Source organism: Plasmodium falciparum, assembly GCF_000002765.6.
Source record: "Plasmodium falciparum 3D7 genome assembly, chromosome: 6".
Lineage (NCBI taxonomy): Eukaryota > Apicomplexa > Aconoidasida > Haemosporida > Plasmodiidae > Plasmodium > Plasmodium falciparum.
In genome coordinates this window covers 92,210-120,000 of record NC_004327.3, presented here as the reverse complement: position 1 = coordinate 120,000, position 27,791 = coordinate 92,210, and the positions used below count along the sequence as shown (strand labels likewise).

At 19.2% G+C, this 27,791-nt stretch overlaps 9 protein-coding genes across 9 annotated transcripts in view; 4 read left to right on the top strand and 5 right to left on the bottom strand.

Annotated features, from left to right (window-relative positions):
- The window catches only part of PF3D7_0602900 (conserved Plasmodium protein, unknown function), a gene marked incomplete at both ends in the record, with an annotated part of 1,566 nt that extends 203 nt beyond the window's left edge, over positions 1–1,363 (top strand). Inside the window, 2 exons of the mRNA XM_960926.1 lie at positions 1–777; positions 931–1,363. The exon at positions 1–777 is cut by the window's left edge and continues 203 nt beyond it. Coding sequence (XP_966019.1) covers positions 1–777; positions 931–1,363 — 1,210 coding nt within the window. The remainder of the gene's footprint in view (positions 778–930) is intronic.
- A 613-nt stretch (positions 1,364–1,976) lies between these two features.
- On the bottom strand, positions 1,977–3,917 carry PF3D7_0602800 (JmjC domain-containing protein, putative; the record flags this gene model as incomplete). Its single annotated transcript, XM_960925.1, has 1 exon — positions 1,977–3,917. The coding sequence occupies one exon, from the start codon at positions 3,915–3,917 to the stop codon at positions 1,977–1,979; it is 1,941 nt and encodes a 646-aa protein (XP_966018.1).
- Positions 3,918–4,776: 859 nt separating this feature from the next.
- PF3D7_0602700 (conserved Plasmodium protein, unknown function) lies at positions 4,777–6,177 on the top strand (the record flags this gene model as incomplete). Its single annotated transcript, XM_960924.1, has 1 exon — positions 4,777–6,177. One exon carries the CDS (start codon positions 4,777–4,779, stop codon positions 6,175–6,177), a length of 1,401 nt encoding a protein of 466 aa, XP_966017.1.
- A 2,159-nt stretch (positions 6,178–8,336) lies between these two features.
- PF3D7_0602600 (SAC3 domain-containing protein, putative) lies at positions 8,337–12,964 on the top strand (the record flags this gene model as incomplete). The annotated part of the gene is made up of 5 exons (XM_960923.1): positions 8,337–10,944; positions 11,083–11,435; positions 11,575–11,838; positions 11,941–12,419; positions 12,775–12,964. The coding sequence occupies 5 exons, from the start codon at positions 8,337–8,339 to the stop codon at positions 12,962–12,964; spliced, it is 3,894 nt and encodes a 1,297-aa protein (XP_966016.1).
- A 394-nt stretch (positions 12,965–13,358) lies between these two features.
- On the bottom strand, positions 13,359–14,498 carry PF3D7_0602500 (geranylgeranyl transferase type-2 subunit beta, putative; the record flags this gene model as incomplete). Its single annotated transcript, XM_960922.1, has 1 exon — positions 13,359–14,498. One exon carries the CDS (start codon positions 14,496–14,498, stop codon positions 13,359–13,361), a length of 1,140 nt encoding a protein of 379 aa, XP_966015.1.
- Positions 14,499–15,439: 941 nt separating this feature from the next.
- PF3D7_0602400 (elongation factor G) lies at positions 15,440–18,616 on the top strand (the record flags this gene model as incomplete). The annotated part of the gene is made up of 4 exons (XM_960921.1): positions 15,440–17,992; positions 18,094–18,181; positions 18,307–18,399; positions 18,537–18,616. The coding sequence occupies 4 exons, from the start codon at positions 15,440–15,442 to the stop codon at positions 18,614–18,616; spliced, it is 2,814 nt and encodes a 937-aa protein (XP_966014.1).
- Positions 18,617–19,275: 659 nt separating this feature from the next.
- Positions 19,276–20,220, bottom strand: PF3D7_0602300 (liver merozoite formation protein, putative; the record flags this gene model as incomplete). Its single annotated transcript, XM_960920.2, has 1 exon — positions 19,276–20,220. The coding sequence occupies one exon, from the start codon at positions 20,218–20,220 to the stop codon at positions 19,276–19,278; it is 945 nt and encodes a 314-aa protein (XP_966013.2).
- Positions 20,221–21,049: 829 nt separating this feature from the next.
- On the bottom strand, positions 21,050–22,111 carry PF3D7_0602200 (MYND-type zinc finger protein, putative; the record flags this gene model as incomplete). The annotated part of the gene is made up of 3 exons (XM_960919.1): positions 21,050–21,151; positions 21,260–21,377; positions 21,573–22,111. The coding sequence occupies 3 exons, from the start codon at positions 22,109–22,111 to the stop codon at positions 21,050–21,052; spliced, it is 759 nt and encodes a 252-aa protein (XP_966012.1).
- A 1,221-nt stretch (positions 22,112–23,332) lies between these two features.
- Positions 23,333–27,495, bottom strand: PF3D7_0602100 (ATP-dependent RNA helicase, putative; the record flags this gene model as incomplete). Its single annotated transcript, XM_960918.1, has 2 exons — positions 23,333–23,468; positions 23,579–27,495. The coding sequence occupies 2 exons, from the start codon at positions 27,493–27,495 to the stop codon at positions 23,333–23,335; spliced, it is 4,053 nt and encodes a 1,350-aa protein (XP_966011.1).
- Between the last annotated feature and the right edge of the window lie 296 nt (positions 27,496–27,791).

The window sequence follows — 27,791 nt, the reverse complement described above, 5'->3', positions numbered from 1 at the left end:
TGAATCAGATTATATTAATACTAATAATAATAAGGATGATTGTTATAAAATTTACGATAAGAGTAATACTTATGATAATTATGCTTGTGATGATTATAATATAAATAATTATAATAGTTCATATATTGAACACTTTAATAATTCTTTAAATAAAGAACAGAATATAATTTACCAAAAAAAAACAAATAATTTTAATGTAAATAAAGCAATTGTAATTAAAAAAAAAATAACATATAATAAAGAAAAGGAAGTGAAGAATATATCCATGCCCTTATATAATTATAAAACTAATGAAATGAATAAACTATCATTTGATATTTCTAATATGAATATATCTCCTATGAATCAAAAATATATTAATAAGAAAACTAGTTTAAAAAGTATATGTACTAATAATAATAAAAGAAATATATTAATCGATGATTTAAAAACAATAAAAAGTGAAATAGTTGAATTAAGAAATGATAATAATACATGTAATGATAAACTTGTTAAAGATTTGGTTATGTATTCATTTAGTAATTCAGTTCATATGGATTTAAAAAAAGAAGACATGTTAATACAATATGAAAAATATAAACATAATAAGAAAGAAAAGAAACGAAAACGTAATAATAATTATAAAATGAAATATAAAATTTTTAAAAAAAGTGTATTATATTCAAATTATTATGGTCCAGATATTATACATTTGTTTAATCAAACCAAATTAAATCTGAGTTTTTATCAAAGGGAAATTGATGATTTCTTGAATGTTATAAGGAATTTACAAAATATGTAATATGAAAATATGGTTTATTTGTATATAATATGTACATAATGTATATGTATACATATATATATATATTTATTTATTTATTTACATTTATGTGTGCTTATATACCGTTTGATTATTTTATGTTTGTATTTCTTTTTATTTACCCCTTGCAGAGTTCTAATAGAAAGGGAGAAATATAACGAACTTAAAGAAGTGCTGAAATATACCACAGAAGAGATAGAGAAAGAGAACAGCAAGTTATATGAAGAATTAAATACATATAAACAAAAATATAACAAATTAAAAGGTTACATATCAAATATTGGATATGGGAATTTGTTTAATATAAAGTATAACGATGATAAAAATATTAAATATAATAATAATAAAGAAAAGAGTTATATGGATCTGGGAAATATATATGATAATGAATATAATGAAGATAATTATGATAGTATAGATATGGATAAACAGGTTGAAAAAGAGTATGATTATGTCATTGTTAATAAAAATTTCAATTTAGGAAATGATCATTGTAATAATAAATATATGAATAGATCTAGGAATAGTAAAAATTCTTCATTATTAAATTATCTAGATTTCTAAAAGGATGTATATAAAAAAATATATATATATTATAATGTATGAAAAAGAATTAAAAATATAATTGTCTATATGTAAATAAACAAAGTATATTTATTAGTATTTATTAGTATTTATTAGTATTTATTAGTATTTATTTGTATTTATTTGTATTTATTTATTTGTCTATCCATATATCCATTATGTATTTAATTTTTTTTTTTTTTTTTTTTTAGTTATTATATCATTGTTTAATGTTTCATATATATATATATTTTATTTTAATAACAACTTTTGGACACTTTTGAAGTACCTTGAATCATTTGTTTAAAAAAGAAAAGAGAAAAAGGACATGATATAATCTTTTACAGAAATAATATGAATTATTAATATATAATAAAATGATTGACAAAAAAAAATAATAATTCCTTCTTTTTTTTTTTTTCTTTTTTTTCCTTTTTAGTTTAAAAAAATTGGGGTCATAACAAAAAAATGGTTATATATATATATATATATATATATATATATAATATCATTACAATGATGTAGAAGAATAACATTTGATAAAAAAAAAAAATAAAAAATTGAAAATATACATAGACAAATACAGACTTAAATGTATATGAAGATTTTACATTTATATATAATCTTCATCTAGGTTTGCGTAAAGAAGGCCCTTAATTTTTTGTATATAAAAATTCTTATATTTTGGATTCATATTTAATAATGGTTCTATTTCTTTTTGAATTTTTTTAAAAATTTGATTAGCTACATTTATATCTTGATTTCCATATAAATCCTTTTTATTAAAAATCATGGATTCGTTTTTGTTTCTAAAAAAATAATTGATACTTATATTTAATTTGGCATCTATATGTGTATTATTTTGCGAATCGTTATATTTTTCATTTTCTATATTTGAAGAATGATTATTTTTATTTATATTATGTTCCTTAGAAATGATACCATTTGATGTGTTATGTATACTTTTGTTATTACTATCTATGTTGTTTATATTATATTTACTTTGTAAATAATATGAAGCATTTTGTAAGTGATTATAATGTTTTATTAATTCATCATCATTAATCATGATATTATCATTATTATTAATATTATGATTATTATGATTATTATGATGATTATCATTACTATCATTATTATCATTTCTTTCTTTATATATTTTAATTTGTTTTTTACTATGAATGTATGATATTTTATTTTTTTTTTTAATTTGATGTTTTCCTATGAATTTAAATTTAGAATATCCATAAGAAAAAATGCGTATATATTTTTTCTTTTCATATAAGATTCCATTTATATGTTTATTTTTTAATTTTATTTTCCTTTTTTTTTTTTTTTTTTTTTTTTGTTTTTTGTTTTTAATATAACAGAATTGATGAATTTGTTTATATTTTCTTTTCATATATGTATGTGGTGGCATGTTGTAAACATAATGTAACCACAAGGAAGGAATAAATAAAATATCTCCTTCATATAAATCGGCTACATAAGAATATTTACAGAGTATTTTCTTAATGGATTTCTCTCTTGCATTTAATTTTTTGTTTGTTAAAATATGAAATAAGTTATATGAAGAAGAGGAATCAATAATATTAAAATATTGAATATATTTTGGTGGTATTAATAAAATTTTTTTTCTTCCTTTTATTTGTATTAAAAAATTATCTGGTATATCATAATGTAACCATATAAATAAATTGGTTTGTCCAATTCTTAATATGGAAGAAAAAAAATCAAAAAGATGATAAGGAGGATATATAGGTTGAGGTAAAAAAAAATTATCTCTAATAAAGGAGTTCATCTTTTTAATATTTGAAACATCTTTAAATTGGTTTACACCAAGAGATCGATAATAATAATAATACAGATTTTTTTTATTATTATGGATAAAATACATATGAGTATTATTATATACATTATTTATGGAATCCTTTTCTTCATTATGATAATCATCCTTTTTGTTTAAAGTTGTCTTTAAAATATCACACAAATAGTTTTCATTTTTTTTCTCCACATATTTATTTATATTATTATTATATGAAGAAATATCTGAGTGTTTTATTTGCTTGTTTTTTTTTTTTAATTTTATATAGATTTTGTCTTTTGTACAATGTATTTTAAAAGGTTCCTTTTTATCATCCTCTTTTGAAATTAACTCAATAAATTCTTTCAACGTAGATAATGTATAACGAAAATTTTTATCTACATTATTTAAGAATTTAGAATTACCTACATGTATACTTACCTTTGTATCTCCTATATGTTTAATAATATTTGTACTGTTGAATATCTTTATGCATTGCCCTATCTTATCTTGTAATTTTGATATAATAAGAGGTTGCTTCTTTTCATAATAAAAATTATAAAAATAATCAGATGATATATCATTTGATAGGTTTGATACCTTAGGAACTTTTTTTATATTATATTTTTTTATAACCTCTTCGTATGTCCTGGCTGTTTTTATTTCATCTTTCGATATTTTTTTTATTTTACGTTTTATGTATTTTGCGTACTCATCAAAGTTTTTCTCTTCTTTTTTAGATCCTGACATTTTAATAATAAATTATAAAACATCATAAGAATAAATAAAAATAAATAAATAAATATATATATATATAAAAGGATAAATTCCTTTAAATATTTACAATATTTACATTATTTTTATTTTTATTTTTATTTTTTTTATAATATAATGAATATTATTATATATACATATGATTTCATAATATTATATATTTATATATATTATAATTAGGTAATATTGTAATTTTTAATATTTTATAACATTATATCACTGTTAAAAGTATAGAACGTATGATATTTAAATATAAGAATGTTTGTAATATATTTTATAGGACATTTTTTTTTAAAATATATATATGAACAGTATTTATGGATGCATAATTAAAATAAATAAATAAATAAATATATATATATATATATATATATATATGTTTTATTTTTTATATTGAAAATTATGTTAGCTATATGTATATATAATATGCATATTTACTATGTATTAATTATATTACCCATATATAAATAATATTATATACATATAAAATATATATTTTTTTATGGTATAATATTTTATATATAATATTATTTTTTTTTTTTTAATTCATACATTTGTCAAAAAGATTAATTTTAAAGTTGTTATAATTTAGAAGTGTTATACAAAAGAATAAGTCTATTTGTATATTTCTAGTTTACAATAATATATCATAAAAAATAAAAAGTTCAACCATATATATATATATATATATATATAATTATATGTACATATTTTTTGTTCTTGTTTTTATTTTGTAGTAAATGTTATCATATATATATATATAGAATTATACACAAATCAACTTGCGTTCCTCTGAATTATAATAAATATAACATTATTTCGATTGAGATATAAAATGAATTGTATTAAAGATAATAAAATATTTTTAAAAGATCCAAAAGGAATAGACAAGGATGGATACTTTGAAAATTTTATGTTATGTAATAATGAGGAAGAAAAGAGAAAAGAAAGAATTATAAATGTGGAAAAATATATGGATGTTGAAAAATACATGGATATTGAAAAATACATGGATATTGAAAAATACATGGATGTTGAAAAATACGTAGATGTTGAAAAACAAACCAATGATGACAATTTAATAGATCATGTAAAAGAGAAGGAAGGGTCTTTTTTTTTTCGAATTAATAGAATACAAAAGAATAGAAATAAAAAATTGACTGACATAATTGTTTTAAAAAATATTTTAAATGTATATTTTTTATTTGATAAAAATAATCAAGGGTTTATAGATAATATGTATACGTGCCATTTAATACAAAAGATATATGAAAATAATATTGAATTTATTTTAAAGAATATAAAATTGATTGAATATATAAAGGATAATAATAATAATAATAATAATAATGTAAATAATAAAAAGGTGATGAAGGTGTTACATAAGAATAAAGGAAATCATATGGACAACATAAAAGATGAAATAAAAGAAAAAAATGAATATACGAAACAGTTTGCTCATTTCCTTCTTTGTTTATTAATGGATATATCAATTTTTCAAATAGACGGGAATTTTACCTTTTTAAAAAAAAAACATTTCATTGATATAATAAATCATTTTGTACAAACAAATAGAAACACGAAAAATAGTAACAACAACAATTATAATAATAATAATAGTAATATATATGAATGTTTTAAATATCCTAGGAATATTATAACAAAATTTTATGATTATATTTATTATATGAAACAAAAACAAGATGAAAAGAAAAAAATTATATTTGAAAAAAAGAAAAGGATAAAATCATTAAAAAGAAACGTCATATTATTTAATGAACAAATAGTTAATGCTAATTTGAATACACACATACATTATTTTAAACAAATAAAAAATAAAAAATTAAAAATATTAAAAAATGAGATAAAAAAAAATGAAATGAATGAATGTTCTTTTTCACCTCAAATAAATATATATAAAAAATGTAAACAAAAAAATTATGATACACTAGATTCCTATGATCAAATGATATATAATTATAACGATGAAGAAAAAGGAAAAACAAATATATTTAATTCATCTAAAAATATAACATATGATATAGATACATCAGTTGAAAGAGAGTTATTATCTCCTACTAAAAACATATTTACTTATTCAAATGTGTTGCTGGATAATATGTGTTATGAAGGACAAGAGCAAGATGTTAATTCCGGGGTTACCTTAAAATATATAATCCATCAAGGTTATAAGAAACCTAAGAAAATTCAGTGGCATGATACTTTAAGATATTAAAGAAAAAAAAAAAATAATATTATCAAATAAATATATTTAATGAAAAAATATATATATATATATATATATATATATATATATAACATGATTGAAGGGAAATATATTGGGAATGTCTAAATGGGAAGGGGAAAAAAAAGGAAAAATATATCTACGTAATTGTTTATTATTACTATTATTATATATATATTATATATATATGTATATATTTATTTTAATTTATAGTGTACACCTTTTTAAATTTTATTTAAAACATTTTTTTTTGTTGCTTTTTTTTTTTTTTTTTTTTTTTTTTTTTTTTGTTTAACGATTATTTAGTATTATATTATTATTATCAAAGTAAAAAATTGGAAAAAAAAAAAAAAGTCAATTAATTACATTTTTGTTAATATAGTTTATATATTTAGCAAAAATATATTTTACATTGTACATGAATAAACTATAAAAATGTATTATGTCAGAAAATATTATATCATATGAGAGTGATAAGAAAACATATATATATTTGTGTGTATAATCCTGCTTTTTAATGTTTAAAAAATATTATGTTCCTCCAAATATAAAAGTTTTCAATATATTAATCAAAAAAAAAAAAAAAAACAATCAGATCTGTATATTTTTTTTTCTTTGTTTAATTGTTTTTTTACCTTACATAGACATATATATATATATATATATATAATATTTAAAATGAAAATATAATTTACCATATTTTTGTTGAAACCATTTGATACATATTATATAAACGATAATTTCAATTTATATTATTACAAAAAAAAAAAAAAAAAAAATACAAGAAACAACAATTATATATATTATATATATATATATATATAAACCTGCGTTAAAAAAAGAATTATAATATAATAATAAAACATTATAATGTACATCTGCATATTTAAAATATGTGCTTATTATTTATTTATTATTATTATTTTTTAATATATTTATATTTAATATATATAAATAATAATAATATATTCTTTTAATATTTTTTTAGCCTTTTAAAAACGATGTAGAAATAAAAAGAAATCTTATAAGGGACATGAAAAAATATAATAAAATAATACAAAATAAAAAAAAAAATTGATTATATAAAATAATACATATATTATTATATATATATATAATAATATATATATATATTATATAAAATTTTAACCAAATTGTATACAAAGTATATATTTTTTTTCTGATGTTTTCCTCTATAAAATAATACGTACTATACCATAGGTATTAAAAAATAATAATATATAAAATATGTACCTTTAGAAGTAAGTACTGTATCAGTTTAATATACGATATTCAATAAATAAATAAATTATATATATATTTATATATTTTTATTTGTTTTTTTTTTTAATATATACTTATTTATTATATGTGAATCATATTTATATATATGTTTTTTTTTTTTTTTTTTTTTTTTTTTTTTTTTTTTTTTTTTTTTTTTTTATATTTGTTCCTTTATTTTTATTTCTATTTTAACTTTTCTTATTTATTATATTTTTTTCCATATATATAAATATTATATTATATTATATTATATAAAATAAATATGTATATATTTATATATTAATATAAAAATAATATAATATTATTATATATACATGGGAGTAATATTTATTATATGCCTCATAAAAATATTGACATAATATTTTCATATATATTGTGTTATAATATAATGAAATTAGTTTATAAACATTATATATTAAGAATTATATATTTTTAAGTGACGGCATATAAGTAAAAAAAAAAATATATATATATATTATATATATATATTATATTGTATTTAAAGGAAATATTATAAGAATTTATATGACATGAAAAAAATATATATATATATATATATATATATTATTTATATATATATTTATATATATGGTCATTTATGTTTATTTATATAATATGAATTATTATATACCTATTTTACCAATAAGCCTTTTATAAATTTATAAAAGCTAGGATTTTTTGTTGATTGGTGATATGTATATATTTATATATTGAAATATTAATATTTTATCAGATCAGCATTATACCTTTTTTTTATAAAAAGAAATAAAAAATACTTTTATTTTATTTTATTTTTTTATTTATTTAATTTATTTTTTTTTAATTTAGTAATAATACATATATAAATTTTTAAGAAATAAAGAAAAATGAATGAAAAAAATAAAGATGGACAAGATGAAAAAAATAATAATAATAATAAAGAAAATACGTCCATGAATGTGAAGAGTGGAAATAGTATATACCAGAATAAAAATGACATGAATAATTATTTATATAATAATAATATAAATATTAGTGGTAATACTAATAGTGGTTATTTAAATTATCCTGGAATTTATAATAATAATAATAATAGTAATAATATGAATCATTTTAATAATTTGAATGATTTAAATAATAATAGATATTATGCTTCAAATAAAAGTAGTGTTGTATCTACTTATCCAAATAGTAATAATTATTATCATAATAATAAAAGTGATAGTTATTACAAAAGTGTAAATTATAACACAGATAATATAAATTATATGAATATGTATAATAATAAACATAATATTAATAGTAGTAATATAAATAATGTTAATTCTAATAGTAGTCATATTAAAGATGAAGAACGTAAATCATCATCTATAAATAATAATGATTTATCATATTATATAAATAATAATAACAATAATAATGATAGTTATGTAGAATTATATATTAATAAAGTTAAAGAGATATATTATTTTCATGTTTTTTATCATTATATAAAATTAGGTTTCCCAGAAAAGGAGGCTGCTATTGAATCGAAGAAATATATATTTATAACATTAAGTAGATATTTTTTATTAGTTAAAAATGCTATATTATCATCACCTGAATCTGTAAAACAAATAAATAATTGTGTGTCATCTAATTTGATGTATTATCAACAAAAAACGAATTTACAAGAATTTTTATTACAACAACAATCAGGTTTACAAAATGTGAATACACAGAAAATTAATATATATGAACAAATGAATTTAAGTAATTTGAATATAGCTAATTTGAATATACCTTTAAATGATTCAGGTGAATTGGTTGATTTATCAAAAGTAAAAACGGATGATATGAAAAATAGGGAAAACATAAAAGATAATAATATGAACATAACAATTAATAATAATAATAATAATAGTAATAATATTAATAATTTGCCAAGATATATTAAAAATAACACATTTAATAGTAATACAAATCCTTCATGTATTGTTAATGATAATATGCAAAGTGAAAAACAAAGTAATAATTACTATAATATAAAACCTGAAAAAATTAATGATATGATTGATTCTATTGAAGAAATGAAAAAACTTAATACTAATAAAAAAGAAAGAAAAACATTTTCTGATTTTCCACCTGAACAATTCATGCAAAATAAAAATGATTCAAAAGAAAACATGAATGAGGATTCGAAAAAGAAAATAAGTTTTACATTAAATAAATCAAAGAATAAAATATTCCAAACGTATAATCGTTATTTAAATAATAAAAATAATAAGTCAATAAGTGACGCTGTTAGTGAAGTGAGTGACTTGAGTGATGATAATAAAAATGAAAAGGGAAAAGAAAAGGTTAGGAATAATTTTGCTAATGATTTATCTGATCAAAATAATATGAATAATATAAATAATATTGGTAATATGAATAATTATAGAAATGATTATAATAACATGCATATGAATAATACTCAAAATAATAAGGATGATATAAATAATAATTTGTATAAAAAAGATAATATACCTAATAATGATGTTATAATGAATTATAGGGAATCCATAAATAATCATATGAATGTAAATAATAAATATAATTACCATAACAAACAAAATAATAATCATATGGATAATAATATGAATAATAATATGAATAATAATATGAATAATAACATGAATAATAATATGAATAATAATATGAATAATAACATAATTAATAATCAATTTTATAATAATGTAAATAGTTCAATGGTTAATAATACATATGGATTACCTAAATATAACAAAGAAGATATGAGTAGAAATATTATGAACAATATGGGTGGTATTTTTAGTATGAATTACGGAAATAATAACAATAATAACAATAATAATAATAATAATAACAATAATAATAATAATAATAATAATATTTATGATGGTAATATTTCAAATAGTATTAATACGGGCGATATTTATGATAATAAGAAATTCTTTCATATGAAGAATAGTTATATGGATGAAGGAAATATGATGAAATATAGGAAAAACGATCAAGATGATTTAAGTAATTGTTATCCGTATGATAATAATAGACAAAAAGAAAAAAATAATAAATTAGGTGAAGAAGATTTAGAATATAATTCAGATAATTATGATAAAGATGATTATTCAGATGAAGATGGTAATTATCTTTATAATAATAAAGATATGGATAATAGGAATAAACAAAATAATAATAATAATAATAATAATAAAATGAATAAATTATCTGATATACCATTTTTTACAAATAATAATGATTCCAACGTTAAATGTGATAATTTAAAAACATATATAAAAAATTTAAATGATCATTTTAAAGAACAATGTAATAAAAATAAAGAATTCTCAAAGTGCTTAAGAAATTTTATATCAAAAATATATACATTGAAGAGAAAAAAAATTATAAGATCTCCATTCTGGTTAAGTAATGTGATGCCAACTGAAGAAGATGTAATGGGAATGGATATTTATTTTTTTTCTCATCAAAAAAGTAATATATGCTTAAATATATATTATATATATATGAAAATATGTCTTTGTGTAATTATATGTTAATTTATATTATTATATATTATTTATTATTTTGTTTATTATTATTTTGTTTATTATTATTTTATTTTTTTATTAGGAACGAAAAGACGCATGGGTAATAACATGGATTTAGATAGTGACATGATTGGAAGCATTTTAAGTGATAAAAAAATGAAATTAAGTCAAGAAGAAATTGAAAAGAGAGAACGAAGAAGAGAGAAATGTTTCGATCTTAATAGAAATAAGAAAAATAATTTGATTGAAAATTCATTTTATATTGATACAAATGGTGAATGTGTAGAGAGGGGAAATGAAGATTTACGAAATCTTGAAAGGCTTATGGACAAATATAATTTTGCTAATTGTTATAAGAATAAAGATTTTGTTGGAGAATGTAAAAATATTCAAAAGTTTTTCTTTAGATTAACATCACTTCCGGAAAGAAAAAATGTAAATATAAAATGTATATGTATATGTATATCTATATATGTGTATTATGTATAAGTATATGTTTTCAATTATTAATATTATTTATATGTATGTATGTATATATGTATGTATTTATTTATTTATATTTATATTTTTTTAGGTAAGAAGTTTTTCCGTTTTGAAGTGCACTTATGCATATATACTTTATAAATATAACATGGATAAGAATTATAAATATATAAATGAACAATTTAGATCGTTGAGACAAGATTTGAATATCCAGAATATATTTCATGATGATGTTGTGAATATATATGAAACGAATATCAGAATATGCATAGTAAATAATGATTTATTTCAATTTTTGCAATGTATTAATAAATTGTTTGAATTATACCAGCGACTTAATATAACCAAATCGAAGGTAAAATATATGTGTAAAAATATAATAAATAAATAAATATATATATATATATATATAATTATATTTATGTGCATGTATGTATGTTTTTATTTATTTTGATAGGTTGAGTTTTTATGCTATAAGCTTATTTACATGACATTGCAAAATATGCATCAGGAATTTCTTATAGAATATTTAGCTTTAAGTGATGAAGAAAAAAATCACGAAAATATACAGTTATGTTATTATTTGAATGAATGTATAAAAAACAAAATGTACTTAATAAATATAAATATGGTATCACCATTAGATGATGAACAAAATCATGAATATATATATTATAGAATATTTGTGAATAATCATATATTACAATATTTGCCTATATTAATGTCATTAAATGAAAATGTTGATCTTAATGTAAATATGGATTCTCTTATATCCTTTGTAAAAAGTCATGGTGAAATGAATAATTTAGAAAGTATTGAAAAAAAGAAATGTAATATAGAAAATAGTAATCAAATTAAAATGCCATATTTAACTAATTATTTGATTGTTTTATTTTTGCCCAAATATAGATTATTGGCTCTTATAAATATTTGCAAGTAAGTTTAAAAATAATATAATAAAATGAATAGTGTTATTTTGTATAATTGTAGTAATATTTTAAGGGAAATTTGTGGAAGTGAATAAATGAATAAATTAATAAATGAATAAATGAATAAATTAATAAATGAATAAATTAATAAATGAATAAATTAATATATGAATAAATGAATATATGAATATATGAATATATGATTATATGAATATATGAATATATGAATATATGATTATATGAATATATGAATATATGAATATATGATTATATGAATATATGAATATGCGTGTGTAATTATATACATATATATATATATATATATATATATATATATATACATATTGTTTGTTTTTGTTTAGGACCAGCATAAAGGTAAATATATCCACGTTAACAAAATTATTAAATTTTGAAAATGATGAAAAATGTTTAACATTTTTAAATGAAGTGAATACGATTATTAGTAATAATGAAGTGTTGAGTAAATCGTCTCTAGTAAATCTTATGAAGTCACCTCTTTTGAAGAATAAATATATCAACCATATAAGATAGGCACTAGTATCTTTGATTACATACACAGATATAAATATATTATATGAGGGGTGAAATTGAATAATTGCATGGATATATATATTTTTTTTTTTATTACACTCGAAATATATATATATATATATATATATGTGGGTTTATTTATTTACTTATTTATTTATTTATTTATTTAATATTTATATTTTTTTTTTTTTTTGTTTTTGCAAGACTTATAATTTGTATATAAGTTTTAATTATAATTTACGTTAAGAGTAAATATTTTTTGTTTTAACTTTATAATAACAGGTTAATTTTTTATAATCCTCTTGAAAATTAAAAAAGAATAATATATATATATATATATATATTTATTTATTTATTTATTTCATTATTTTTTTTTTATTTTATTTTATTTCTATTAAATTATGTCTATGTCGTGATAAGGCAAATTCCTCATCTTAACCGTATGAACAGGAATTGCATATACCGGGTGCATTTGTTGCAGGGTATATTTTTTTTCGGACTCGTTGAGATTATCTATCAAACTTAAAGCGGCTAATCCAAAAAAGGTATGGCAAATGTCTGGAAGGCAATCAGGGTTATCACTTATACCACCTTTTTCAATATCTTGACAAAGAAGAATATAATTTTTTAAAGCATTTTTATTAATCCAATTATATTTTTTTAAAACAATAAGTGTAGAGAAAATCCACCAAGAGTAGCAAGTGTCTGTTAATTTTTCAGCTCTTCCATTAAAACCTCCATTAGTAGTTTGTCTAAGACTTAACCAATGAGCTAATTTATTTTCATTAATTAAATATAATTTTTGTATTAAAAATAATGTCGCAATACAACAAAAAACACTAGCTGCATGTGGCTCATTTCCACTTACCCATGAAAAGCCATTTTCACATATAGCATAATTCGTTAATAAATATGATGAGATTTTATCTACACAAACTAAATTAATTTTGTTTAATATGGTTAGACAACTAACTGCACTATAAACAAATCTTGTATCAACTTCTCCCCACATATCTCCTTTAAAGGAACCATCTTCATTAAACAAGGTTAGTATATACTTGCATGTATTTTCTCGTATACTTTTAGAATATACATTATAATTATTATCATTTGTATTATTAAAATCAAGTTTATTATTATTATTTGTATTATTTAAATCAACTTTATTATTATCATTTGTATTATTTATGTCATGGTGATTATTTGCTTTATCCATATATTCATTAATCTTGTCAAAAGAATAATTCAATAAAAGTAATGATAATATAGCATGGTGTGTAGAAACAATATGCGAATCATAATTTATATTATTTCCAAAACCACCATCAACATTTTGACATTTTAAAATAAAATTTATGAACTCTTCTTTTTTCTCTATTGTATGTGATAAAATTTTACATGAACAAAGGAAATAAAAAACTCCACACATTTTTAGAGTTTCATTAAATATTAGTTCTTCTGCATTTTTTATTGTTGTATAAGATTCCAAATATTGGATATGTTTCTCTTGCACAAATTCGATATCCTCACTCATTTTATATAAACTACAATGATTATACATACATATATATATATATATATATATATGAAGAAATGTTTTTAAAAAAATAGATAAATTAATAAGGATAATATATTAATAACTATGTTAATAATAAATATTTTTTCTTCATTGTCGAAGATTTTAATTTTTAATATAATGTATTACATATATGTATAATATATAAATTATATCTATTATAATGACCATCATATATGAATAATATATATAAATATATATAATAAGATGGCATTCAAAATATGTAAAATTATAAAAAAGAGAAAATAATAATATATTTACATATTTTTATAAGAATTAGCCAAATTAATTAATTGATAACAAATTATTATAGGTAAAAAAAAAATATTATTTTTATATATAACTAATAAAACAAATAGGAAACATATAATATCATGATTGGTGTATCTAATTTTTATTGATTTTTATATATTAAATTGTGATATAAAAATATATTAAATAATTACATAACTTTTTTTATTTTATTATTAAAAGAATAGGATGAGATATATTATTTTATATATGTATAAATATTATATATATATATATAATATGTATTACATATTATACCCTATTTTTTTTTTTTTTTTTTATTTGTAACCTATAATAATATGTACAAAAATAATCTAATTATAAGTCGAATGTTTAAACACTAATATTTTGGAATAATATTTAGAAAAAAAAAAAATTCATAAATAAGTAAATGTATATATAATATATATATATATATATATATATATATATATAGATTTTTTTTTTTTTTTTTTTTTTTTTTTTTTTGTAGTTCAATTTCTAACCTTTGAATAATCCATTTAAAAAAAAAAACAAAAAATATATATTTATTAAAATTCCATACATGGTTTAGAAAAAAAAAACAAAAAAAAAAAAAAAAAAGATGAAAAGATGTGAAGGAAATAGAAATGATAAAGCTATTTTCATCAAAAAGATATAATAATAATAATAAAATATTATTATTTTGCTTAGTAATATTGATATTATATAAATATACATATTCATTACACAATAGGTGGAATAAGAATAATAATGTGTATTTATCTAATGGAAAAGTAAAAAGAGAGAAAAGAAATGGTCGAGGTAAATTATATATTTTAAATAGATATGTAAGAAATGATATTATAAAACCACATAAGAATATAATTAAAAATATATTTCGTTTAAAATTAGTTAATGGTTCAACAAAAAATGTGGAATTAGAAAATTATCGAAATATTGGAATTATAGCACATATAGATGCAGGGAAAACTACAACTACTGAGAGGATATTATATTATACAAATGTTATAAAAAAGATTGGAGAAGTACATGAAGGATTATCGACAATGGATTATTTAGATATAGAAAGAGAAAAAGGAATAACAATAAATGCAGCTGTCACTACATGTTATTGGAATGGTAGTGAAAAGAATTTAGAAGATTATCGTATAAATATAATTGACACTCCAGGACATGTTGATTTTACTGCTGAGGTTGAAAAAAGTTTAAGAGTTTTAGATGGTGGGGTTGTTGTTTTTGATAGTAGTGAAGGTGTGGAATCACAATCGGAAACTGTATGGAAACAAGCTAATCAATATAATATTAGTAGAATAATATTTTTAAACAAATTAGATAAAGTGGGAGCAAATTTTGAAGGTTGTATTGAAGAAATAAAAAGGAAATTAAATAAGAAGATATTAATTTTATATGTTCCTGTTTTTGAAATGAGCAAATTCATTAGTACTATTGATATATTAAAAGAGAAAATGATTGTATATAAAAATGCTCATGATTTTATTTTTGAAGATATACCTAAAGAACACTATAATTTATTTTTAAAATATAAAAATTTATTATTTGAACAGATTGCTGAAAATTTTAACTCTTTCCTTGATAATTATTTAAATGACAAAGCTATGAATATACAAGAAATTGAATATTATATTAGAAAATTAGTTGTTGAGGAAAAATATAATGTTGTTATGTGTGGTTCAGCTTTAAAAAATAAAAATGTACAAATGTTATTAGATATGGTTGTAAAATATTTACCATCACCTATTGATTCAATTAAAAATTATAAAAAGCAAATTATATATATACATGATGTAAATAGAAGAGGTGAAAAAATTGTCCCAGCCAATTCTGAATCTAACCTAAAAAAGGAAAAAGTTATGTTAAAAAAAAATATTAACAAAGGGGAAGAACACAATGTGGAAAATAAAATACCTGCACATGAAATAAACAAAGATTCTATGAATATAAAAAAAGGTACTACAGAAAGTGACACGTCTAGTTCGACATGTGTTGCAGATTCAAATAATATATCTGGACCTAACAATATATCATCGGAGAGGTCCCAAAATAATATGAAGGATGACCAAATAAATTACCAGGATTCTATTTCAGACGAATTGAACGAGTCGAATATAAAAAATTATAAAAGAAAAATGGTTGGATTAATTTATAAAATTATGAACGACCAACATTTAGGAAATATTAATTATGTACGTATATATGAAGGACAAATAAATAGAGGTGAATTTATATATAATAATAGAACTAAGAAAAGTGAAAAAATTTCAAAAATATTTTTTATTCATTCAAGTGAAAAATATGAACTAGAAAATGCTAAGGCAGGTGATATTGTAGGATTAGTAGGTTTGAAAGATACTCAAATCGGTGATACGTTGAGTAATGTATTTTTAAGAGCAGAATTGAAACGTATAAAAGATATTCCTCCTATTATAAGTTATTATATATATAATAAAAATAAGAATGAATATGAAAAGTTAATTAATGCATTAATTAAAATTAAAAAAGAAGATCATTCCTTTTTTTATCATATAAATCAAGATACGAAGGATTTGCTTATTAGTGGAGTTGGAGAATTGCATTTACAAATTATAATTAACAAAATTGAAAAAGATTTTAATATACCAATAATTTATGGGAAACCACAGATATCTTATAAAGAGACATTTGTAGAAAGTGTAAAAGCAAGAGGAAAGTATATTAAACAATCAGGAGGTAGAGGACAGTATGGTGATGTACATATTGAAATTGAACCAATGTATAATTATAACGAGCAAGAAGATGAAGAAGGAGAACAAACTGATCAAGAACAAAATGGTGTTGATGAAAAAGAAAAGAAAGAACAAAAATATATTGAACAAGATATAGATAATAATAGTATGAATATAAATACGTCAGAAGTAAATAATAATATAATTATAAAAAATGAAATTACATGTGGAGCTATTCCATCTGTATATTTCGATGCTATATATACTGGTATAAGGGAGCAGTGTAACATGGGAATTCTTTTTAATTCTCCAGTAATAAATATTGTGGTTAGAATAGTTGATGGTTCATTTCATCCAGTTGATAGTAATGAGCATGCATTTAAGCTAGCTGCTGGGTTGGCAATAAAGGAGGCAGCAAAAAAGACGTCCATAAGGTTGTTGGAGCCAATAATGAACGTAATATGAATATATGAAATGACACATATGTGTTATATATATATATATATATATATATATATATATATGTATATATTTATATTCACGTTTTTATTTTGTAGCTAAACGTTACTGTGCCTACCGAATATTTGGGAGATGTAATTAGCGATTTGGTTAAGAAGCGAGGAAAGATACAACACATAGATGAAAGTAAGTGAATGATAAGTTAATTGTGAATAATCATATATATATATATATATATATATATATATATATATATATATATATATGTTTATATGTTTATATATTTATTTATATTTATTTTAACAATCTAGGTGATGAATTCACAAAAGAAATAACCGCTAGGGCACCTATGGCTTCAGTTTTATCGTATGTTAGTGATTTGAGGAAAATAACCAAAGGAAGAGGTAAAAATGAATATATAAATATTAGTCACCTTTTTATTTATTAAATAAAATAATTAAACATAATTTATATGTACATGAATAATTATAATTGTATATATATATATATATATATATATATTTTTTTTTTTTTCTTTTAGGTAATTATACTATGACGCTTCACAAATATTCTTTAGTTCCAGAATATATACAAGAACAAATATTACAAAAGAAAGAATAACATCTTTATACATTTAATTATAAGTGAAATAAAATATCCACAAAAGGAAAAATATACAAATATATAAATATATACATATATATATTTTTAATTGTTTCATTTTAGCAAAATGGATGTATATCGTAAGAATATATGTTCCAATAATTTTTGTCTTTGTCTTTATATTTCAAATTTTTTTTTTTTTCTTTTTTTTTTTTTTTTTTTTTTTGTTATTTCATTATATATAAGCAACATAATAATGTTTTATAATTCTTAATATAATTTTTTTTTTTTGAAAAGATATATGTTCTATATGTCATATGTCATATGCCATATGTCATATTTAATATTATTATTTTTATAGTTTTAAAAAAAAAGAAAAGAAAATTTATTTTATTTAATTATTTATATATAACTTTTATCTATTATAAATATTTTAAAAATAATTATAAGAGTATTTAAGGGTGTGGTAATGCATTATAAGAATATATAATTATTGAATTAAAACGACAAGGTGTAAAATAAAAAATAATGTAATGTACATCATTGTGTGTTATAAAAATATATATATATATATATATATATATATTCATTTATATTTTATCTTATAAAATATTTGTTGTTTTAATAAAATTTTGTTTATTTTAATTTTATTTTTTCAGTCTACATAATTATTATAATTATACATTTTTGATGTCTCTATTTTGATACATATTATTCATATAGTGAATAATGTACAAATACTTGTCAACAATTTTATATATAATTTCTTTATGTTGATCTGTTATATTTTTTATAGAATAGTAATATTTGATTTTTTGAATATTATTTAAGAATAGATGATAATAAAATTGGTCTGTTTTGAAATACATAAATATTTTAAAAATGATATGATAAGAAAATAAATCTAATTTATTAACTGCAAGAGAATATTGAATAATTTTATTAAGTCTTATACATTCAAATGATATATCTTGTAATATATCTTTTCTTAATTCTATATTATTATTTTTTATTATATTGAATATATTTAATTCATTATCATATAAAATCTTGTCTTTAATATATGATTGAAGTGTATCTTCTATTTTGTCTTTATTAAAAAATTCGATGTATTTCAAAATATGAGTATTTACAAAATCCTCGAAATCTGTTCTGTTTTCATAAATAAATGAGCATATATCTTGATTTTTTATTTGACTTGTATATATTTCTACATTTTTAATATAATTATGAGAAGCCAAACATGCTTTTAATAATAAAGATATATTTAATGATATATCTTTTTCTCTATCTATATCTATAATAGATAAATGGGATAATGTATATATATATTGTTGTAATATTTTTTCTTTCTCTTCATCATTTAATATATTCGAATATGTTTGTCCATAATTTATTGTACATATGTTTTTTTGTGCATTATTTGATATATATTCTTTATTCGTAGTATATCCCTTGTTTGTATTAGTTAGTCTATTCATGCATATTTTATTTATGTCCTTCTTTTTGTTATAGTTTACATTAATTTCGTTAAAAAAATTAATAAATAACATTTTTTTAGTGAGACATGTCATGAATAAGGAGTATAAAATGAAAAATTTATAAAAATTTTTTATCATCATTTTTTCAAACAAGTATGTTCACAAATAAATACATATATATATATTATATATATATATATAATATGTTAAAGTTCAACAAGTATGTAAATAATACCTTTTTTTTTGGCCTTTCTCTTGATATTATTAAATATGTACATGTAATGTATTTGTAAATTTAATGAAATAAAAAAAAAAAAAAAAAAAAAAAAAAAAAATTTTATTATATATTTGTTTTTCATTATTTATTAATTTAAAACAATAGGATTGTCATTTGATAAACAAAAAAACCACATATAATTTACAGATCATAATAGTACTTATATGTATATATATTTTTATGCATGAAATAAAAAAAAAAAAAAAAAAAAAAAAAGTTGTATGTGTAGAGCAGCAAAAGAATACGATTTATTCTTTTTCATCAATAGGGATATATTTTTATTAATTTAATATCAATTTAAAAAATGAAAAGTTATAAGGTTGCAAACACATATTAAAAGAAAAGTATTTAAAAAAAAAAAAAAAGTCATTTATATAGTATTATATATATATAGGTATAATAAAAAGGGAGGAAAATTAAGAATATATTAAAAAAATAAATGTATATATCATATAATATAACATAGATGGTTATATGGATTTAGATAAATATGTATATATCTTATTTTTTCTCTTATGTGTATACAAAGTAAGATTTAACATTTAAAAATTTTATCATGTAGAAAATATGGTATTATACCCCTTAAAAAAAATAATAATAATAAATAAATAAATAAATAAATAAATATATATATATATATATATATATATATATAACATATTGTTTATAATAGACGAATATATTTTTTCTTTTTTATGAGCATATTCTCTTATGAAATACGTAATCACTCTTTTGACATTCAACTGAGCAGTAGTAGACCTTTTTGCATCTTCCACATCTTTTTAGGTTTTGTTCCTAAAAATTAGAAATATGAAGAATATATGACGAGGATAAAAAAATACATGAAAACAAATAAATATACATACATACATATGTACATATATTTATATATATATATAATACCTTATAACAATGTTCACATGCGTTAACTTTTTCAGTGGGTGCTTCGTCATTTACTCCTGCATCATTTTGTCCTTTCATTTGTTTTAGTAAGTTTTGCATGGCTTGTGCTTGATCCCATCTTTAATTATAAATGATCAAGGGGAAAAAATAAAAAAAAATAAAAAAATAATAAAATAAAAAAATAATAAAATAAAAAAAAGACAAAAGAAATATTATATATATATATATATATATTTTAGTGTGTGCTATATAGAATTTAAAAATACATACATATTAAATAATATATAATTATTTTTATTTTTGGTGCTTTTACCTGTTTTCGCTTTTGGGGGGATTCTTTAAGAATTCATCATATTCACTTATTGTAAAATCACATCTTTTGAAATCTTCATTATCATATGTCTTTGATAAGAATGCGTCACCATAAATTTCTGTACTACAAATTCTTGATGCTCTACTATTATAAGGTAATTTTTTTATTCTTCCTATATCATCAATATAACAATTAATTCCCAGAAAATCATTTTTTTCATTAGGTATGGTTAAAGGTATTATTTGATAAGTTTGAGATGATTCAATTGCATTATTTATAATATCTGGAGATATGGTATTTACCTTTTCTTTATCTTCATCATTTTTATCATTTGTTTTTAATTTTTCTTTGATACTTTCTTTTAATTCATCCTTTCCTTTTTCATCAAATATTATTCTCCTAAAATAGGAACCTAATGTATTCTGAAATTTCTCTTCACTACCTTTAAAGGTTAATTCTTTTATCTCATTATTTATATCGCAACTTATAAGAACATATTTAAATTCATTATGAATACATTTTAATATATCATCTACCATTTTCTTCTTTTTTTAATTATGTATATAAAATATATAAAAATAAATAAATAAATATATATATATATATATATATATATATATATTATTATGTACAAATTTTTTTTTTATATTTTAACAAATTATTTAAAATTCAAAAAAGAATTTCTTTTTTACTTTTATAAAAATAACGGTGATTACTTTCTGGGAACTTCTATTTTATGCACAAAGAATATAATTAATTATATTATTATTATTTATTATTTTTTATTTAAATATATATAATTTTAAATATTCAATTCGATATTAAAAATAAAAAATATATATTATTTGTTTTTCATGATCTATATTTCAAAAGAAAGGTATATTTATAAAATATAAATTATTTTTAAAAATTAACAGAAAAGGGGGATAAAAAAAAATATATATTTTTTCATATATTTAAAAATATAAAATTTATAAATAAATATAGAAAGAGGCATATATATTAATATATATAATTAATGTTCTTCCAAAAAAAAAAAAAAAAAATATATATATTTTTAAATATATAATAAATATATAATAATATATAAACCTTTACTGTATTTTATTTTATTTATTTTTTTTTTTTTTATAAAATAAGAGAAAAACGAATAAAATATAGATTTAATTTTTTTATACGATTTATAGATATAAATATATAAAACCATAAGAACATATTTTAATTTTACTTTAATTAAATAATTATGTTTAAGTTTTATATTTTTTTAAATATTCACATGTTATTTTTATTCATTTATATAACAGAACATATTTTACTGAAGGATATATTTTTTTTATTTTTATTTTTCTTACATACGTTGTAATGTTGTAAAATGTAAATAAAACAAAAAGAAGAAATTACAAATTTATGTGTAAATATAAAAGAATCTAATGATATATATATATATATATATATATATATATGAGGTGTATTATATAATAATATATCATCTCAATTTAATTTTTATTATTTTTTAATAATATTTATGGGTAATGTTATTTATTTATAATATATAAAAAAACATAATGTAAATATTTGAATTAATAAGCTTATTTAAAAAAATATTAAATAATAAAAACAATATTTTCAAAAATAAAAATATTATAAATGTCACACATATATTCAAATATATAAATATATATATATATATATATATATATGTGTGTAAAATATTTACAAACAATATTTATTAAACTTTTAAAAAAAATAAATAAATAATTTTATAAATATAGAGATGGGGAAAAAGGTATACCACGTCTTAATTTATTAGTGGCTAATGTTAATGTTTCACACATGCTATCATTATTAATACCTCTAAATGCACAAATCATTTGCCTTATAAGTTCATCTAATCGTCTAAAAAAAAAAAAAAATATATATATATATATATATATATATATATAAATGTATGATAATATGACGCAATAATTATATATATATTTATATTTATTTATTTATTTGCTTACCTTAGGGTTCTTATTATAGACCCTTCATATATTTGCGAATCTGACAATATTTCAACAAATGAGTGTCCACGTGCCCATAATAAAGCTATGGGCATAATTGCTGATTTAAATTTGTCGATATAATCCTTTAGATTTATGTTCATTCCACATTCATTCATTTTCGTTGCTACATGATTTGCTGTTTTAATAATTTGCTGATATCCTTCTACTAATATTGGATCATTAATTGTGATTTCTTTACTTGTGGATTCATCATATACAAAACATGATAAGAATGCACATATATAATCATAATTATATTTACTAAAAAAATTTGAAAAAAATAATTCTGATATTACTAGTTCATCTACACTTAAAATTGCACTTGCTATTTGTCCTTTCATAGTAACAACATAATTTTTTTCTTCATGATTATTTTTGTATGTTTCATTTTTAATATTCATAATTCGTTCATTTTTTATATGTTCTGTTATTGAATTTTCAATAGTTTTTATATCTTTTTCATTTTTAAGATTTTCTAAATTATATGATACTTCAATATAATTTAAGCTTTCTAAAAGTACTAGCATATTTTTCAGTTCTTTTTTGAGAACTATAAATCTACATTTTTCTATATTACTTTCTAATATATTTTTTTCACATTGTAGAGCTACATATTTACTATACATTTGGTAATATTTGTTCAAGTTTTTATTATTTAATAGTTTATTTTTATTTATAATATTTTCATGAAATTTTAAATTTTTTACAATCGAAATAAAAGTTTCATTTTTTATTCCCATTTGATTAGGATTTATAACTGGAATATTTTTTTCTCCTTTTAAGCAAGTTACCATAGTATTATATTTGGTTTTAATATTTTCAATTTGTTCTTCATTCTTTTTATCAAATGGTTTATCTATACTTAGGACAACAGCAGATAATTGATAAACGCATTTAATATTAAAGGATATAACTTTCCATCTGGCTTTTGATCTATCACTTGCTGGTTGGTATTCTTCACCATAATTATTATTATTATGATTTATATTATCATCGTCATCATCATTTATGGTTAGTTTTCTTTTCATATTATGATTACAAGGCACAAGACATTCAACAAATAATGTTTCTTGTTCGCTCTTAGCTTGTTTTAAATTATTATGATCACCAGAATGGTTATTATTATTATTATTGTTGCTGTTGTTGTGTTTATTTTTTTGGTTGTCATTTGCTTTCTTATGTTCAATAAGTTGACCTTCTATACATATGCACCAGCCCCAACGTAAATCCTCCTGAATTATATACAATAGTCTACCTAGAGATAAATATGGGGTTATATGTTTTTTCATTGTTAATATGTATCGATATGTTTCTCCTACATCTATTAATTTTTGTTTCATGGTGTAAAAATTAGATATACAAGAAAAGATAGTGCTATAATTTAATAATTCTTTATTAATAACGTTTTCATTATAATGTTGTGTGCTGTATGATGAATAGTTTGTATATTCTTCTTTAAATTCTTCTTTTATTTCTTTGTGTTTATCTGCATTTAAGATAACTTCATCATTAGAAGAGGTATCTTTAATTTTCAATTCTGAAGAAGTACCTAAGTTTTGATTATTTTTAATTTGCTCATAATTATTATACATAATTTTTGTAAGTAACTCATCTTTAGTAATTTCATTATTATTTTCGTCTAAATGAATATTTGTTAAATGATTAAAAATTTGTTTAATATGTTCTTCTACTTTTTTTTTGGCTAGTATTTTTTGAGAAAGGTTTTTTTTCATTTGATATTGTATAAACGATCTTTCAATCATGAATTCAGGAGTAATGCCTTCAATTCGTAATAAATTTAAGATCATATTATAACCTAGATGAAATTGACTAACTAATCTATTAGCTTCTCCAACAAATAATTTATGAGCTTCTCTCCAATGTAAAGGTGTATCTAACATAATAATAACAATACCTCTATCATCTAATCCTCTTCTTCCTGCTCTTCCTGCCATTTGAATATATTCTCCTGATGTTATTAATCTTTTTTCTAATCCATCAAATTTTGTTAATGATGTAAATACAACTGTTTTTGCTGGCATATTAATACCCATAGAAAATGTTTCAGTACTAAATAACACTTTTAATAATGATTCTTGAAACATAATTTCTATGATTTCTTTAATTATAGGTAACAGCCCACCATGATGTATACCTATACCTCTTAAAAGTAAAGGTAAAATAAATTGAACTTGTGGAAGGGATCTATCATCATCTGCTAATATGCGTATAGCATTTTCATATAATTCTTTTATAACTTCTTTTTCTGTATCACTGGTTAAATCAATTTTATGCATAGCTGTCGCATTAACTTCACATTCTTTTTTAGAAAATGCAAAAATAATTAAAGGTGTATAATTTCTAGAATGACACATTTGAACAATTTTTTCTATATCATATGTTGTTTTTCTCATTTTTTTTGTATATTTATTTATATGTTGTTGGTGATGATTCTCTTCTGATGTGTTCATTTTTTCTTTAATTACATTCACAGCCTTTATGAAATTATCTTTTTTAAAATCTTTATTTTCATCACATATTAAAAATACACTTTCACTAGATGTTGGATATATATAATGTTGTAAAGGTGTAGGTCGATAGTCTGTGTATACAATATGACAAGCTTGACTTTTAATGCTACTTACCCATTCAGCAAATTGAATACCGTTAGGTATGGTTGCACTTAAAAAAATGAATCTAACCATTAAAGGTAAAAGAATAATAGTTTCTTCCCAGATAACACCTCTATCTCTATCTCTCATATAATGTATTTCATCAAATATAACCCATTTCACTTCTTTTGTTAAAGAGGAACCACGATATAACATTGATCTTAAAATTTCGGTTGTCATAACAATAATTGAGGCTTCAGGGTTAATAGAAATATCTCCTGTTATTAGCCCTACATCTTTAAATTCTTCACCTAAATCTCTATATTTTTGATTACTTAAGGCTTTAATTGGACTAGTATAAATAACTCTTTGTTTATCTCGAAGTCCTAAAGCAATGGCATATTCTGCTATTACGGTTTTTCCTGCTGAAGTATGAGCTGATACTAATACACTTTCATTTCTTTCTAGACATTCTATAGATTTTTTTTGAAAAGTATCTAATTCAAATTTATATGTCCTAGCTGGAATTAAAGGTTCTTTAATTTCATTGTGTACATAACTTTGAGGTCTAACACATTTATGAATACAATTAACATCCCCTCCAAATTCTTCTAATACTAGAACATCATCATTATTTATAGTCTTACTATTTTCAATTATCGTTTCTTCTACAATTAATTTATTTGTTATTTTATTATTTTCTTGAGGGATACTATCATCGTTTGGGTATGTTTCCCCCGTTAGATTATCTTCATTAATATTATTATTAATATTTTTTCCGTTTATATGATTATTATTTATATTATTATTTTCTTGAAGGGATAATTTCCTTATTTTGTTTACATTTTTATTTGTTTTATCAAAATTTTGTATATCACTATATATTTCTTCTTGTATTTGTTTTTTTATATTTTCTTCGGCTTTTTTATTCTTAATTAAATATTCTACATTAATTTTATAATTTTCAATATTTATATCTTTGTATAGATTTTCCTTTTTATGATTTCCTACATTATCTTTATTTACATCATCTTTATCTATATTGTTAATATTGTTGTTTTGTTTATTTATATTTTTTTCAGTTTCTTCTTTTTCTTCTTCGTCTTCATTTTTACTATTATTAGTTGAAGTTATAATTTCGTTGTCATTTTGTATGATATGGTTTTTTTTTTCTTGTTGTTGTTCTTCATCTTTTATTGAAATAATTTCTGGTATTTCATTTTCTTCAAAAACGTCAAATAAATCATCAATATTGTTGGACATTTTTTTTTTTTTTTTTTAAATTATGCTATTTAATAATTGTGATTATATATAAAATACTGTACATTTAATTGATGGTTTATATATAGTGTTCTTTTTTTTTTTTTTTTTTTTTTTTTTTTTTTTGCTATATATACATTTATTTATCGTATAATATAATATTAATTTGTTTTTCTTTTTATGTAAATTACATTTTAAGATATATTTACAAATTAAAAGAATTATAGAATTTATAACAATATTTTTGTATTATAATTTCTTTTTTACTATATATTAAATAAATATATAAATATAAATAT